The 16432-nt window shown below is 50.9% G+C and overlaps 1 protein-coding gene across 1 annotated transcript; it reads right to left on the reverse strand.

Moving 5' to 3' along the window:
- Positions 1-995: 995 nt before the first annotated feature.
- Positions 996-13199, reverse strand: LOC123628761 (synaptophysin). Its single transcript, XM_045538700.1, has 7 exons — positions 13097-13199; positions 11877-11942; positions 10610-10734; positions 7296-7491; positions 6023-6214; positions 4447-4777; positions 996-2429 (listed from the first exon to the last, which is right to left on the reverse strand). The coding sequence occupies exons 1-6, from the start codon at positions 13130-13132 to the stop codon at positions 4451-4453; spliced, it is 942 nt and encodes a 313-aa protein (XP_045394656.1). The 5' UTR covers positions 13133-13199; the 3' UTR covers positions 996-2429; positions 4447-4450.
- Between the last annotated feature and the right edge of the window lie 3233 nt (positions 13200-16432).

Here is a 16432-nt window from a genome sequence, read left to right on the forward strand (position 1 = left end):
AGCTAGATCTTATACACACCCTTCTCTTCCTAGTCCCCTCTCAAAGCCAGGACTATTTGAGATTTAAGGGGAGGGGGCTAAAGTCTCTGGCCAGGTTCCAATGCTCTCTTCCTAGCTCTCTCCCCATCCTTACAGGCCTAGCGGTCAAGCCCCCTAAATCCTGAGAAGTAGCCCTTAAAGTCTTTCCTCCCCAACTGCATTCTCTCTCTCCAATTAGATATTCCCTTCTCTGAGCTCAGTTCCAGGATTGGGAGCCTCTCCTTCCCGCTCTCGGGCTCGGCTGTGCCTCGGGGCTGGGAGGACGGGGCTCCCCGCCCACAGTCAGAACTCGGGCGCCTGGCCGGGGTCTTTAATTAGGCACCGAGGTGGCAGTGCTCAGCCGGGCCTTTCATCTTGGGCACCGGGGACCTCCTCCATTACACACATCCCAGTCACTTCCCGCCCCTCCTTGCCCCAGGGAGCAGGGGGAGGTGTAAAGCAGAATGAATAAATGAGTTAACTAAGGAGTTAACTAAGGAGTCACCTCGGCGCCCCGCCTCCAGGCCTTGCTGCCTAGCTGGTGTCCCAGTTCTCCTGTTGGGGCAGAGGCAAGGAGGAGAGACAGCAGGGTCTGAAAAATACAGATGGGGTCGCGTAGCGAAGTCTGCCTGTGAAGTATAGGGGTCCTATTCGGACCCTTTGGGGGTTTGAGGAGAGGGCTCCACAGGGCCTGGGAAGGGCCATGGCTAAGGGATCAGAATTAGAACCAAAGACTGGGCAACCGGTGGCTAGGATTGGGACAGCTAGCAGGGCTACTGAGCATGACTTAGAATGATGGACCGGCTAGGCTTCACAGAGGAAGCCGCTGGGCAGAACACGGTTGGAGGGGCCTGAAATGGTGCAGCAACCTTAAGGGTGGTCAGCAGGTTGGGGGCAAATCTTCTCACCTCCTTCCCTCCTTCTCTCCCCTAAGCCCCGAAAAAGAAAGACACACTGAGAAATCAGAGCCTGGTGGACTAGATGGGGAGGAGTTTATTTGGGAGAGGAGAGTTAATCATATTTGTTCTTCCTGGGGAGGGGGTCTTCAAACAATACCAAAGGGTGTGGGAAAGGGTGGGGGTCTGGAGGGGAGAGGGAGGGGCCACAGCCAGACAAAATGGCAACACATGATCACAGGCACTACTGACATCACAGACACAGCAGAGGGTGCAGGATAGCGACTCCAGACCGGGCCTCCAACCACCACGGGATGGGTGGGGGTGTGGAGGGAGGGAGGGGGCAGGGGAAGGGGGGAAGAAGGGTGGGCCAGCCCCACAGACCCGTTGGCTCTGTCCTCTGATTACCTAGCTATCTTGTCACAGAGTGGGCAAGGGTGTGGGCTGTGCTTCTCTCACCCTCCAAGATATATCCCTCAGCTCCTCCTAGGCCACCTCAGTCCCCAGCCTTGGCCAGGGCCATTCCTCCTCACCCCTAACAAAACCCATCCTGAAGCTCCTAATCATGTTCTCCCTCCCAACCTACTGCCCAAACCCACCCACTTTAAAACTTTTTCTCAATAGAGGAGGCTGCCCCTTCTGAAGCATTCATGCAAGCCCCACTCTAAGCCGCACTCCACTAGGAACCCTGACCAGGATTTCACCTCAAACTTGGCCTGTTCCTGAATTCCACTTCTTGCCCTGCTCAAGAACTGTCCCCTTTAGAATCAATACTCCCGAGTGTTCCAAGCCACACATAATCCAAAACCTGCCACTCCGCAGCCCATCCATTCCTTCACTTAAAGCCCTGCCCCTTCCAGAACCACACCCTCTGTCTCCTTGCAAGCCCCACCCCAGAATGCTCTAGGGGACCCCTCTCCTTTAGACTCCAGATCCAGTATGTCCCATTTGCTGACTCCTCCACTCCAGAGCACTGCTCCAAGACCGCCTTGGGTCCTAAGCTGTCCACTCTACCCCAAGTCCCCCCAATCTCTGCCTCTCTCCCTGGGGTTGGATTTCCCCTAATGGCCTCTGCTCAGGCATTGCTGGAGGAACCAAGACCAGAGTTGGGAGGAGGACAGGGAGAGAGGGGAGAGAGTCTGAAGTCACACCCACCCTCCCCACACAGCCGAGGTCTGTCTCCTCCCTGTCCCCCTTTCAGAGCCCCCTAACCTCAGGGGACAGGGACTAGGAACAGAGAGGGGCTAAGGGATGCAGGGGAAGGGGCACGGGTGAGAGATGGGGCCCACTCAAGACTGGGCCCATAGTGCATGAGGGGAGTGGAGTGAGGGCAGGGCTCAGACAGATAAATAGATATTTATATATAATATAATATAATATATATATATATAAACAGCAAAGACAGTTAGGGTCTCCTGGCTGAGGAGTGGAGACCTGGGGTGTAGGGGAGGGAAGGGGGGCAGGCCTTCTCCTGAGCTCTTGCCCACCCATGGGGTCCTCCTGGGCTGCACTGACCTGTAGAGACAAAAGACACAGAAAGGAGAGTGGGTCCAGACACAGGCAGTGCCCTAAGGGAGGGGTTGGGCTATTATGCCTTTACCCTCTGCCTGGCATGCCTTTTCCTCCTTCTTCCTTCACTTACACTCCTGGAGTCAGCTTCATCCCAGCTGCCCCTACTGGGAAAATATTCTCGATCTTGCCCCCACTGCGTTAGGGAAAGAGATCATGGTCCTCTTCCCCCCCCAAAAAATAATAGTCCATTATCAGGTACTGTTCTAGCCATTGGTGATACATGATACTGAGCAAAACAAAGATCCCTGTCTTTGTGGAGCTTACATTATAGCAGGGGGAGGCAGACTTCACACAATGAACATGGCACATGAGTATAACAAAAGGTGACAATAAGTGAAATGGAAAAAAACAAAAAGTGGAGTGAGCAAGTGGGAGAGTGGTAGGAGGTGATGTCAGAAATGTAGGTAATGGGGTCACAGAGGGCCTCATGGACCCCACTGTGGAGACTTTAGCTTTGACTCTGGGTGAGGTGTAAGCCATGGCATGATTTTGAGCGGAGAAGACTAAAATGAGAGTAAAAGGGCTCATGCTAGGTTGTTTCCATTATTCACTCAATAAAATATTACCTAACATTAAGAGCTCTAAGTGATGTGTGTACAGCATGAATGTCGTGGTCACATCCCCTAGTCTAGTGGACGAGACAGTCAATAAACATATAAACTAATAATTACACAGTATGATAAAGAAAAGCACAGGGTACTAGGAGAGAGATAACAAGGGGGACTTGCTTTAGTCAGGGTTGTCAGGCAAGACCTCACAGAGCAAGTGACCGAAAGGATGAAAAGGAGCTGGCCAGGTAAAGTTACCTGTGTGAGGGTGTGGAACTCCTGGCGGAAAGCAAGTACACAGGCCCTGAAATCGGGTTGTGCCTGGCCTACTGAGGTGGTTAGTGTGGCTGAAAAAGGGGCGGGGTGGGTAGGACCTGGGACCATAGTGAAGACTTCCGCTTTTAATTCGAATGAGATGGGAATGAGATGGGAACTCCAGCAGAGTTCTGAACACAGCAGGGCCGCGGCCCAATTTAGGATTTTACAGAATCCCTCCTGACGCTGTGAGTTGGACAGAATGGAAATGGAGGTGGAGACCTGTGAAAAGGTCTGGGGGAGATGACAGTGAGAAGTGGGAACATTATGGATATATTTTGAAGGTAGAGCCAACAGCATTTTTTGATGAATTAGATGTGGAATGTTTAATAAACTCTCTGCCCTTCTCATCCTTGCTAACTCGGTGCCAAAAACTACCTCCGCTCCCGTGTTGCCACCTCCTTGCCTTCCCCTTTTCACACCGCCCCTCTGCCTTCTCTTCCTGCCTTTTCTCTCTGCCTCCCCCTTCACATCTGAGGGGAAATCTCACCTCTCTTTTAAAGCACAGAAAGAAGGCGGGCAAACTTTCCAAGGCTCCGCCCCGCCGCTTTTCCTCCTTTGAAATTCCACACCACCTCCCGCACCTCGAGGGCTGGGGAGAGGTGGCAGATCTATCCCCTCCTCCCGGATTGGTGAGCTCGTCTGACCTTTAAGACCAACGCCCGTTTACCCTCATCATCTATTGGCCTTATTACCTATTGGCTTACCAGTCATTTTCTAAGACCCACCTCCTCCTCCCTTCCGTGGCTCCAGCGCCCTGCTGAATCTCCACTGCGCAAGTCCCCCTGCTATTCCCTCCTTTCATTGGTCGCTCTGCCACCTCTTTCCCCCACTTCCCCCCAGAGCCACACTTCTGCCTCCCTCCCATTGGCTCTTCATTCTGCCCATCTTCAAGCACCACTCTCCTGTTCTCTATTCATTGGCTAGACTTTCGCTCTATCATGTAGCTCTGCCTCCCTATTGGCTCCTTCAGACTTCAGTCCTTACTTGCCCAGAAAAACCTCACATACTATCCACCCCTAAATCTTATTGGTTCATTAACCTGCTCGTTTCCTTTCATGTACCCTCCTTGGCCGCACCACCCGCCCGTCACTCACCAGACTACATCTGATTGGAGAAGGAGGTGGGCGCACCCTGCGGGCCGTAGCCTTGCTGCCCATAGTCGCCCTGAGGCCCATAGCCGCCGCCACCGCCGCCGGCTGGCTGCCCGTAGTCGGGCTGGTAGCCGCCCTGAGGCCCGTAGGAGTCCTGGGGCCCGTACCCTCCGGGGCCCTGCCCATAGCCCGCATCACCGTAGGCATCCCCGGGTGCTGGTTGTTTCTCGGGGGCACCAGGAGGCGCACGCAGGAACGGAGCGGCCCAGCCAGTCTCCTTAAACACGAACCACAGGTTGCCGACCCAGAGCACCAGGTTCAGGAAGCCGAACACCTGCAGGGAGACAAGGCCTGGCTGTCGTCCCCCGCCCATTGCTTTGGCGGCCCCAGGGGACATCGAGGCCAAGCGTGCAGGAACGGGCATGTTGGGCATGAATCCGTGGGCTCCTGGAGGGTGGTGGTTTCTGAAACTCAGACCCTATGAGTTCCAGAGCGTGAATGTCAATGTACAGAATAATCACCTTGGGGGGGGGGAGGGCATGTTAGAACTCAGGTTTCAGGGGATGTTGGTATCTACCAGCATGACATATGCAAGTATTTATATATTTGCATATCTCCATATTTACATTTGTATAAAATATGGTAAATTTAAATTTAGAATATATACTAAAATGTAACATACATTCTTATTAAATATACCACTAACGCATATATGCACATAAACGTATATGCAAATATATGTATAAGCGCACATACATAAAATATGTAAATATATACTTTAATATTAAAATATAAATATATGGAACTTATAAAATAAAACACTTTATATACCTGTTACTATATGCCACACCCTCTTCTAAGCACTTTACATGTTATTCACTTAAAATTCAATTTTTGGACAGGAAGTAATATCTCCATTTTACAGTTGAGGAAATTGATGCCCAGAGAGCGTGAGTTGCCCGAGGTCTCACAGCCAGCAAGTGACAGGAAAAAGTTGTAATCTTAGCATTTGTAACACTTGTATATGACTTACCTTGTGCCATTTTCTAAATAATTCATATGTTATCAGTTCGCTAAACACTCAACTTTGGAGCAGGACCCATTATTAGTCTTCAATTTACATTGCTCAAACTGAGCCCCAAGAGGCTGTGTGACTAGTTTCAGGTCACAGAGCTTGCAAGTGGCAGAGCTGGGATTTGAGTTCAGACAGTCTGACTCCAGTCAGTAGGGGGCATCCAATTGGGGAAACATTTCAAGTTATTCATTCATTTTGCACATGAGGAAACCGAGGTCCCAAGATGGGGCTGAGTTGCCAGAGATTGTACATGACTAGGCTGGGTCTGGGATCCAGGTCTCCCAAACCTAATATGGACAGAAGATCTCATGTTCCCCTCTTGGGGACAGTCTGTGGTGTCACAGTGCTATTTGCTATCTCATCCTTCAACATTATTAGCCTGCGTCCTCCAGGGAGCCCCCTTGGATCTCCCCTGATTCTCCTTTAATTCTCTCTCTCCACCACTCCCCATGCCAGACTGGAAGTTTCTCAGCCTCCCTCCTCCAGAAAGTCCCCAGGGCTTACCACAGAGGTGTTGAGCCCCGAGGTCACAGGGTCCCTCAGCTCCTTGCATGTGGTTCCTGTCTGGCGGCAGACAGCCATCTCCTTGATAATGTTCTCTGGGTCTGTGGCCATCTTCACGTCTGACAGCCCCTTGGCCCACGCTGACGAGCTAACTAGCCACATGAAGGCGAACACTGCTGTGGCCAGAAAGTCCTAGGGTGGGCAGGGGTGAGGAAGAGGGCTCTGTGAGTGGGCAGCTTCATGCTGGGCTCTCAGCCTCCTCAGGTCACAGGCTTTCTTGGGAGGGAGGCGTCCCCTAGAAGAGGCCTGTCTCTCTCCTGCCCCCCCTTTTTTTTTTTTTTTTGAGACAGAGTCTCGCTGTGTTGCCCAGGCTAGAGTGAGTGCCGTGGCATCAGTCTAGCTCGCAGCAACCTCAAACTCCTGGGCTTAAGCGATCCTCCTGCCTCAGGCTCCCGAGTAGCTGGGACTACAGGCATGCGCAAACATGCCCGGCTGATTTTTTCTATATATATTTTTAGTTGTCCAGATAATTTATTTCTATTTTTAGTAGAGACGGGGTCTCGCTCAGGCTGGTCTTGAACTCCTGACCTCGAGCGATCCACCCGCCTCGGCCTCCCAGAGTGCTAGGATTACAGGCGTGAGCCACCTCGCCCGGCCTCTCTCCTGCCTTTACAGCTCTGAAGTCCACAGCATTTTCACCTGAAGGTGGCCCTCCCAGCTTGGGCTCGTGTGTGTGTGTGTGTGTGTGTGTGTGTGTGTACGTGACGCAGAGGGTGTGGGAGTGTGATTGCGATATGTGGGTGTGACTGTTGGGGGGGAATCTGTGGGATGGTTTCCAAATCTGTGGAAAGTAGTGTGTCTTTCCACTTTCGTCTGCATGTGGGAATTTGTGTCACTTTGTGTCTGGGATGAGGGTGTGTAGGAATCAGTGTGTCTATGTGGCATGATGACATGCATGACTGTCACAGTGATCCTCTGTGGGCTCCTTCCTTTGATCTAGAATGCGTGGTTGTGTGAGAGTGGGCAGGTTCCCAGATGTGGGTCTGTCTGGGATTCTGTGTGGGCTGAGTGTGTCCTTGTGACTCTGTGACTCTGTGTCCCTGATGTGTGGTATGGATTTATAGCAGCAGCAGCAGCAGCAACATGCGTGGCTGTTATGGTGGCTGCTTGCATGTAGGTCTGTCTGGGATTTGGTGTGGCCTATGAGCGTGGCTGTGTCCCTGGGGCTCTGTTTCCCCACGGTCCCTGCATGCAAATAGCTGTGGGGACTCACCATCATGGGCCCTTTGTTGTTCTCTCGGTATTTGTTCTGCAGGAAGATGTAGGTGGCCAGAGCCCCCATGGAGTAGAGGAAGGCAAACACGGCCACAGTGACAAAGAATTCAGCAGACGAGGAGTAGTCTCCCACTAAGAAGACCTTGGTGGTGCCCCCTCGGCAGGTGGGTGCATCAAAGTACACTTGGTGGAGCCTGCAGACAGAGGGGAGCAGGTATGGCCCAGCCCCTAAGAAGCCCCTCACCACCCCTCACCCCACCCAGTCATAGGTTCCCCCAGATTCTGACAAGGTCCCAGGAAGGGGAGGAATTAACCATTCACAGAGCACCTACTATTTACCAGTCACATTTCATTGATTGCTCAAAACATCCTACTGAGATAGGTGTTATTCTTCTCTTACTCTAGCCCAGGCACTCTGGCCTCTTGGTTATTTCTAGAACTTGCTAGGCATCCTGCCACCCCAGGATCTTTTTACTGGCTGTTCCCTTTGCCAGGAATGCTCTTCCTCTAGTATCTTCATGTCTTTCTCTGTCATCTCCTTCAAGCTTTGCTCAACTGTCACCTTGGTGAGGTCTTCCCTGATCTCCTTATTTTAAATTAAATTGAACCATTCCCTCCTGGCACTCCTTAGCTCCCTTCCTTGCTCCATTTTTCTCTGTAGCAGTGATCCCCATCTGACATACCATGTATTTTACTTTTTTCTTTTTTTAAAAAATTTTTTTGGAGACAAAGTCTTGCTCTGTTGCCCGGGCTAGAGTGCTGTGGCATCAGCCTCGCTCACAGCAACCTCAAACTCCTGGGCTCAAGCAATCCTTCTGCCTCAGTCTCCCGAGTAGCTGGGACTACAGGCATGCGCCACCATGCCCGGCTAATTTTTTCTATATATTTTTAGTTGTCCAGCTAATTTTTTTCTATTTTTAGTAGAGATGAGGTCTCACTCTTGCTCAGGCTGGTCTGGAACTCCTGAGCTGAAACGATCCACCCGCCTCGGCCTCCCAGAGTGCTAGGATTACAGGTGTGAGCCACCACGCCTGGCCTATTTTACTTTTTGATCTTGATTTTTGCTATAACTACAAGATGGCAGGGCTTTTTCCTGTTTTGTTCACTGCTATATCCCCAGGGCCTGGGACAGTGTTGGCATGTAGTAGGCACTCAAGAAATGTTTATTGAGTGAAATGTACAGAGGTGGAAACAGAGGCTCAGAGAAGTGCATTAACTTGCCTAAAGTCACAGAGCAGGCAAGGGAATTGCAGAGTTGGGATCTGAACCTTATTTTCTCCTTACATCATGTTCACTCTTCTCCCCACCCCACTTCAGGTCCTTGAGAGAAAAAAATGTGTGCATAGCAGAGGAAAGCCCAGTGACTACAAAATAGGAAAAGACAGAAAGAAAGGAGGGTAGAAGGGATTTTGCAACAGGATGCGTGTATGTGAGGGGAGAAGAGAGGACTGGGAAGGTGTCCTGGGACTAAGGCCTTTCCTGTGGTGTGGAGGGAGTTGTAGGGAGAAAATGTGTGTGTGGAGGACTGGAGCGGGAGTCTCAGAGCTCTGGCCTCAGATTGGGGAGCTGGACACTGAGACTGAGAAAACGGTGTTGGTGCCCTTGTGTAGCAAAAGTCCTGAGGGAAGAGGTTTACATTTATTGATCACCTACTAAGCACTTCACATAATTGTCTCATTTAACACCTCCCAGAAATTCTCTGAGGTAGGCATTATTATGCCCATTCTACAGATGAACAAACAGAGGCTCAGCAAGTTTAAGTTACTTGCCCAAGGCATACAGCCAATAAGTAGTGGATCTAGGAATTGGATCTAGGTTTGAGTTTCTAGTTTCTAGTGGGCTGGGTCAGGAGAGGGGGTGTCCAAGGGGGAATGGTTGGTCCTTGGGGGGGCATCAGGGCAGTGAGGCTGTTGGTGAGGGAGACCCAGGACAAAGATATTTTTTTTCTGGGAGACTTGTGGGTCAAGGGCAGATCCTCTGGACCTAAGGTCCTAGGCATAGGAGGCATGGGGGGGGGGTCCAAAGGAAATTTTTGTGGTCTTGTGGGTTCTCAAAGGGCAGGCTGTATCCCATGCTGCCAACTCCTCCTTCCCCAGACTGTTCTTCCTTGCCTCTGTGACCCTGAGGATACCTGGTTGCCCCTCTACCCCTCAGGCCACAGTTTCCTGGCACCTCCTCTTCTTTCTACCATTGCTCAGGGCCTGTGCTGGGCTTTCTTCTGTTTCAACTCTTCCTTCTTCCCACTGGGCAATCTCTTGATCCCACATTTCTCTTGGCACTCAAAACCCCCCAGTTTCCAACTCAATTCCCGAACTCTTTCCTGAGCCCCTAAAACTTATTTATTTTACTTATTTGACAAACACTTATGGAGCCAGGCACAGTGCTAAGCACTTCCCAAGTGTTAACTCGTTTAATACTAACAACAATCCTGTGAGTGGCTGTTATTATTGTCCTCTTTTACAGATGAGGAAATGGGGACCCAGAGCGGTTATGTTATTTGGCCAAACAGTAGTGGAGGAGTCTCAGAAGCCTCTACTGAAATTGTGTCCGTGGGACTCTGTCTCCCCACCCCCAGGAGGTAAACACCTCCGTGAGGGTAGCGAGCGTGCCAGCCTGTGCTCCTCCCTGGTGCCCCTGGCACCCAGCACAGTGCCCGGCACACAGTGTGAGCTCACCAAATGTCAGAATGGTTTAATTGGGTTTAAGCATTCCCTATATCTAAGCAGAACCCCCTCGTTATTCTCCATCATGAAACCCTGGGTGAGGATCCCATCCTTGAAATTCTCTCAATCTGCAGTGATCCTCTTTATTAATTTATTTGTTATAATGGAGGCTCCATGAGAGTAGGGAGTTGGGTCTCTTTCAGTCACTGTTCTGTCCCCAGCACTTTGAGTAGTACCTGGTGTACAATAAGTTCTCAAAAAATGTGTATAGAATAAATGAGTGAATGGGGATTAAATAGTAATACTGGCTAACATTAATTGAGCACTCAACTGTGTTAAGGTGTGTGTGTGTGTGTACATATAGATGTCTTTTTCTTTTGAATCTTGTTTATTGCCTGTCCCCTACCCCTTTCCTTCACTAGAACAGAGCCAGAGGGCGACAGCCTATGTCTATCTTGCTCACCACATAGCCCTAGAGTCCAGAGCAGTGCCAGGTACAAGGCGGGTGCTCAGTGCATGGACGGTCATCCCAGTGGGTGTGGCCTCTTGAGGTGGGGGCTGGGCAGGGCCACTGGGGAGGAGGTACTAGCTGGTTCCACCCCACCCCTGTCTCTCTCAGGTCTGCTGGGAGCCCAGGGTGGGGGCACACCTGAAGGGGTATTCGAATTCGACTTCAATGTTGGGGTCACTCTCGGACTTGTTGGCACACTCCACACCCAGCCGGAGCTCCCCGCTGTAGCTGCCGCATGTGGCGAAGGCGAAGATGGCGAAGACCTTGGGTAGCAGGGGTGGGGGTGGCTACAGTGAGCCTGGGTGCGTGTGGGAGGGGGTGCCCTCCTCTGGACAGATCGGGGGCCCAGCACAGGCAGCAGCAGATGGAGCAGTCCCCACCCCCACCCCCTAATCAGGGCTCATCGGGACCAAGGACAAGCTGATTACAGGGCTATGGCTGTCTCTTCCTGTTCCTCTCTTTCCCTGTACCGCTTTCTGTCTCTACCTGTATCGCTCTCTGTCTCTACCTCTCCATGCTCTGATCTCCCTCCTTCTCCGTCTCCTTCTGCCTTCTCTGTCTCTGTTGTTCTCTGTGTGTCTCGCTGTGTCTCTATTTTTCTCGTTATCTCTGTTTCTGTATGTCTTCATCTTTCTCAGATGTCTCTTTGTGTCTCTGATTCTCTCTCTGCCTCTCTAGTCTCTAGGTATCTTTCTGTCTCTTTTTTCTCTCTCTGTGTGAGTGTATGTCTCTCACTATGTCTGTGTCTTTCTGTTTCTTGGTCTGTTTGTCTGTCTCTTACCCAGTCTCTGTCTGCCCTGTGCCTCTCTTTCTCTGTGTTTTGGTTTCTCTTCTTTCTGAGTGTCTCTTTCTCTCTGTGTCTCTGTCTCCCCCATCCCATTTTCCTGCCTCTCTCCCTGTGTCTATTTCTCTTTGCATCTCTGTTCTCTGTGCATCTTTTTCTGTCTCCCTCTTCTTTGTCTCTGTTTTTCTCTTTTCTCTCTTGTCTCTGTATCTCTTCTCATCACTGTATCTCTTTTCTCTCAGTATTTCCATCTGTCTCCATCATTTCCTATCTCTCATTCTCTCTGTCTCCTTCACTGTGAGTGTCTCTGGCTTTGCATCTCTTCCCCAGCAATCGGCCACAGGCTCCACCTCCCTCGCCTCTTTCTCCCTTCGGGAGAGGAGGTAGGACATCACAATCTGCCACTTCACAACGGGGGTACCCTCAGCCCCATGTGATGCCACAGCACATTCGTTCTCTGGTCCCAGACCCCTGAAACCTCACTCAGGGGCCCAATTCCCCTATCCCCTTCAACCCCTCATCCATTCTTCACTCCCCACCCCCACTCCACCCATGATCTTCTGGACCTCACTACCTCCCTCTCTCCCTGCACTCTCCCCCAACAGCCCAGACCACACTCACCCATTGCAGCACCTTCACGAAGCCAAGGGGCTCCTTGACCACCCGGAACTGACCCCCGGCCACCAGCTGAGGAAAGAAACAGTGGGGAGGGGACAGAGTTGTTGGAGATAGAGAGTGAGGTGAGGGGCAAGGCTGCCAGGGGATGACCCCTGGGGATGGGCATGTGATCTCAGGAGATGGGGTGAGAAGGAGAAAGTGACACCTTGGGGAAGGTGTGAGCACCAGGGTTTCTGAGAGAAGACCCCCCCCAGGTTTCAGGACTGGTGGGGAGGTCTGGGGTGATGGTGAGTCGGATGGCAGAGGAGGTCAGGGGAGGGGAAGATGGGGATGGGGTCAGGACTAGTTAGGGAAGGAGAGAAGTTCTGAAATGTAAAGGTGAGTCAGATGGGGAAGGGGCTTGGGTGGAGAGAGTGAGGATGGAGTTGGGGTTCATCCTGGTGGGGGAGGGGTCTTGAGTGGTGAAGGTGAGTCATAAGAGGGCGGGAGTCAGGTTGGTTAGGGTGGGGGAGGGGTCTGCAGCAGCAGTGGTGAATCAGATGGTGGTGGTGGTGGGGTCTGAGGTGATGGGGATGGGGAAGGGTTGGCACTGGTTGGAGGGGTGAGTTTATGAGGTGGCAAAGAAGAGTGAGATGGCGGAGAGGGTTTGGACTGATTAAGGTGGGGGAGCGCTGGGACTTGGTTTCACTGGCTATGTGTTGGGGGAGAGGAGACTGGGAGGTTTTGGAGAGGCAAAACCAGATCCCCCTAGGTCTGCTCTGGGGGAAGGGGTGGTCGTCTACTGGGGTACAGTCTCTGTTTGGGAGGGGCAGGTGCCAGCCCTTTCTCCCCACCCCCACACCTTCTGTCACTCTATTTCCCAGCTCAGCTGCAGCCCCCCTCCAAGTCTTCCTTCCACTCTCCCCTGCCCTTCCCCCTTGCCCTCACCCTAGACCTCGGGCCCCTCTTCCTCTCCTTGAGGTCGCCAGTAATGAACTGGACTTCTGGGGGCACCCGCTGCGGCAGTGAGAATGGCCCTCGCTGCGGCAAAGAGCGCACTCCTTCTTTTCTCCACCTCCCCCTTCCTCCCCTTCGCCTGCCGCAGACCCTCAGCCCCAGCGCCAGGGACCGAGTCTCCGCTGCCAGGACCCTAGCCACCGCCTCTCAGAGTCGGCTGGCCTAAGCGACCCGGGCCTGGAAGGCCTGGAAGCGGCGGGCTCTGTCCACGGTGCTGGAGCGCGTACCTGATTCACCACGTCCATGTCTGCCAGCAGCAGCATCAGCAATGCAGGGGGCGGGAGGCGCCTGCTAGCAAGGGCGGCGCGGGGCGCGGCGGGGGCGGCGCGCAATCGTCGGAACAGCCCAGGCGGCTGCAGCCCCGCCCCTCGCGCCCCCTCCTCGCCGGCCGCGCGCGCCTGCGCACAGCGGGCTGTGCCACAGCCTCTCCCGCTGCTATTCCAGCCCGAAGGCTGGAGCTGGGAAAGCGCGCTGGGAAAGTCATTATCTGTGGAAACACAGTTAGTGGTCTGGGGAGAGGAGGACCGCTCAGTCCTACAGTATGACATTTTGCCAGGACCTTTTCTGAGTTTGTTAAATGTGTTCACTCATTTAATCCTTACAACAGCCGTATGTGGTAGGGACTATTAGTGCCATTTTTACAGATGAGGAAAATGAGTCCCCAGAGAGATTAAGTGACTTGTACAAGGTCACCCAGCTAGTAATTGGCAGTGCTCAGAGTCCCTGCAGTTTAAACATAGTTCAACGTCTTGAGGGTTCCTTTTTGATAGTCTGCATTTTAAGCACACCCTAAAGCCCCCTCTCTTCCCCCTCCAACCATCTGCCTTATTTATCTCTTCCTCTTGGTCAAATTCTTGCCTACTCTAACTCTACATCCTATTTATTCCTCAGTCCTCTCTTAATCGGACTACCCCTCTTTCATGCTACTAAAACTTGGTTCATCAAGGTTAATAGTGATTGCCATGTTGCAAAATCCAGTGGGTAATATACTGTTGGGATTTAAGATGCTCGACCTCACTCATACTAAGAGAAATGCATATAAAAACTGCTAAGATACTGGTTTTCATCTTTGACGGTGGTGAGAATCAAAAAGTTCGATAATGTTAAATATTGGTAGGTTGGCCAGAAAAATTCTCATAAATTGCTGGTGGAAGTTTAATTGGTATAACATCTGTAGAGGGCAATTAGGCAAAATCTAGCAAAATAACAAATTTGTATACTGTTTGGCTCAGCATTTACACTTCTAAGAATTTATCTTACAGATAGATTTCATGCACGTGCTAAAAGATGTATGTATAAGATGGTACACTACAGGGCTGTTTATAATAGGAAAAAGTGGACATTCCCCAAGTACTCATTACTGGTAGCCTGTTTAAATAAACTCTGATACCATGTACCTGCCATTATGATAATATGGAGCTGTGGAATGATTGTCAAGAAATTTACTTAAGAAATGCAAGATGTCAAGCTGTGTGGGAATTATGTACAAAGAGAAGGGAAGGATTGTATTATAATCACAGAGAAAATAACTAACATTTAAATTGTGGCTGTTTTCTGTCAAGCACTCTTCAGAGAACTTCACATATATTACTTATTTAGATCCTCAAAGCAACTGTCTTCATTTTATAGCTGAATAAACTAAGGTGCAGAGAGGAATTTTCCCCTGGTAAGTGCTGGAACCAGGATATGAACACAGGAAGCCTGGCTCCAGCACGTGTTACTCCTTAGCTGCTCTGCTACCTTATCAGTACACCATCATAGGTCTATAAGAGATACCTGATAACATTGTTTGCTACCAGAGGGGAGTGAAACCTTTCACTTTATACCTCTCTGTGCCTTTTGAACTTTGAACCAGCTGAATGTGTACCTATTTTTTAAACACACAAATTCACACAAATATGTAAAGAATACTTCCCAGTTGCTGATTTATTGGAGAAAGCAGTACACAGGAGGGGTTAAGAGTTTTGATATTCAACTGACTAAATTTGGTATTTTTTAAATTTATTTTTATTTTTATTTTTTTGAGACAGGGTCTTGCTCTGTCTCCCAGGCTGGGGTGCAGTGGAGTGATGATAGCTCACTGCAGCCTCCAACTCTGGGGCTCACATGATCCACCCGCTTCAGCCTCTTGAGTAGCTGGGACTATGTAAGGAGTGTGCCACCACACCTGGATAAATTTTTTATTTTATTTTTTGTAGAGGTGAGGTCTTGCCATGTTGCCCAGGCTGGTCTTGAACTCCTGGGCTCAACTGAGCAGTCCTCCCACCTTGGCCTCCTAAAGTGCTGAGATTACAGGCGTGACCCAGTGTGCCTGGCCCAACTGCTTAAATTTGAATCCCACTTCTAATATTTATTCTTGTTTGACCTTGGACATGTAATATGGTTTAAAATGGTACCGATAGGGTTGTTGTACTGATTAAACAAGATAATCACTGTAATGCACATAGCACAGGGCCCAGTAAGTGGTTCATTTTACCTCCTACACATCTCTGGAATCCACTCACTTCTCACCATCTCCTCTGCCACCTTCCCTGGCTAAGGCGACCATCGTTCCTGCCAATTTTAGCATCTCCAGTCTCTTCCCCCTCCCTTCTGTTTTCAGCACAGCAGTCAGAGCATCTATTTAAAATGCAAAGTTAACTATGTCACTACCCTACTCAAATCCCTTCCATGACTCCCCACCACTTATAGGAAAAATCCCAGAGTTTGGGACCTGGCATTCAAGGGTCTATGTGATCTGGCCTTGAGTGGCTTCTCCCAGCTCATCCCTCAACAGTCTCCCTTTGCTGTCTATGCCCTGCCCTGACTTGCTGTTCCCACCATGCACCAGCCCAATCACTTCCAGCCTTTGTTCCAAGGCCTAGTGTAACTCTATGTTCTCAGTCCTAGTCTCCAGTTCTGGCTCCCCCAAATTTAAGTCCTAGCCTGATTAGCACAAATGATACATATGTGACACCCCTGCTCTGAGAGCTGGGAGGAGACTCTAGGGCAGACCCTCCCCATTGGTGACCCCATCCCACACCACTCCCAATGCTGCTCTGATGCTTTTGCAGTGGGGCTGACTCTCATTTTGCATAGCCCTGTCACATGTCTAAGCCAGATCAGTTTGCCCCAAGGGAAACCCAGATCAGTGCCTGGCACACAATGAATGCCTGATAAGCCTTCACTGAATGAATGAGAACCCAAAGTTTGGGTGGCGACTAAAGGTTGGGCAAGATGCAGAAAGAGGACCTCTTGGATCTGTGTGGGAGAACAGTGGGTTACTCTTAGGTGGCCTCAGGAAAGCCAGGTGGGCCCTGAGTCAGTTCCCTGGGGCTGGGAGCCCCACCCTTTGCTGTCACCAATGCTTCTACCAATGGACTTAGGTTTTCTTCTCTTTCTCAGGCAGAAGGTGGGAGGTGGGAGGCAAAGTGATCCCAATTTAGCCTCCCTGAAATTCCTGATGCCATCAGAGGACTCCTTTGCCTAAGACACATTACATACCAGGCCAATTCCAACCTTCAGGCCTTTCCTGGCAGGACTGTCCTCTGGGTTTCCTTATCCTTTCCTTCCCATCCATGTGT

This window comes from Lemur catta, chromosome X (assembly GCF_020740605.2).
Source record: "Lemur catta isolate mLemCat1 chromosome X, mLemCat1.pri, whole genome shotgun sequence".
NCBI classification, from domain to species: Eukaryota; Metazoa; Chordata; class Mammalia; order Primates; family Lemuridae; genus Lemur; species Lemur catta.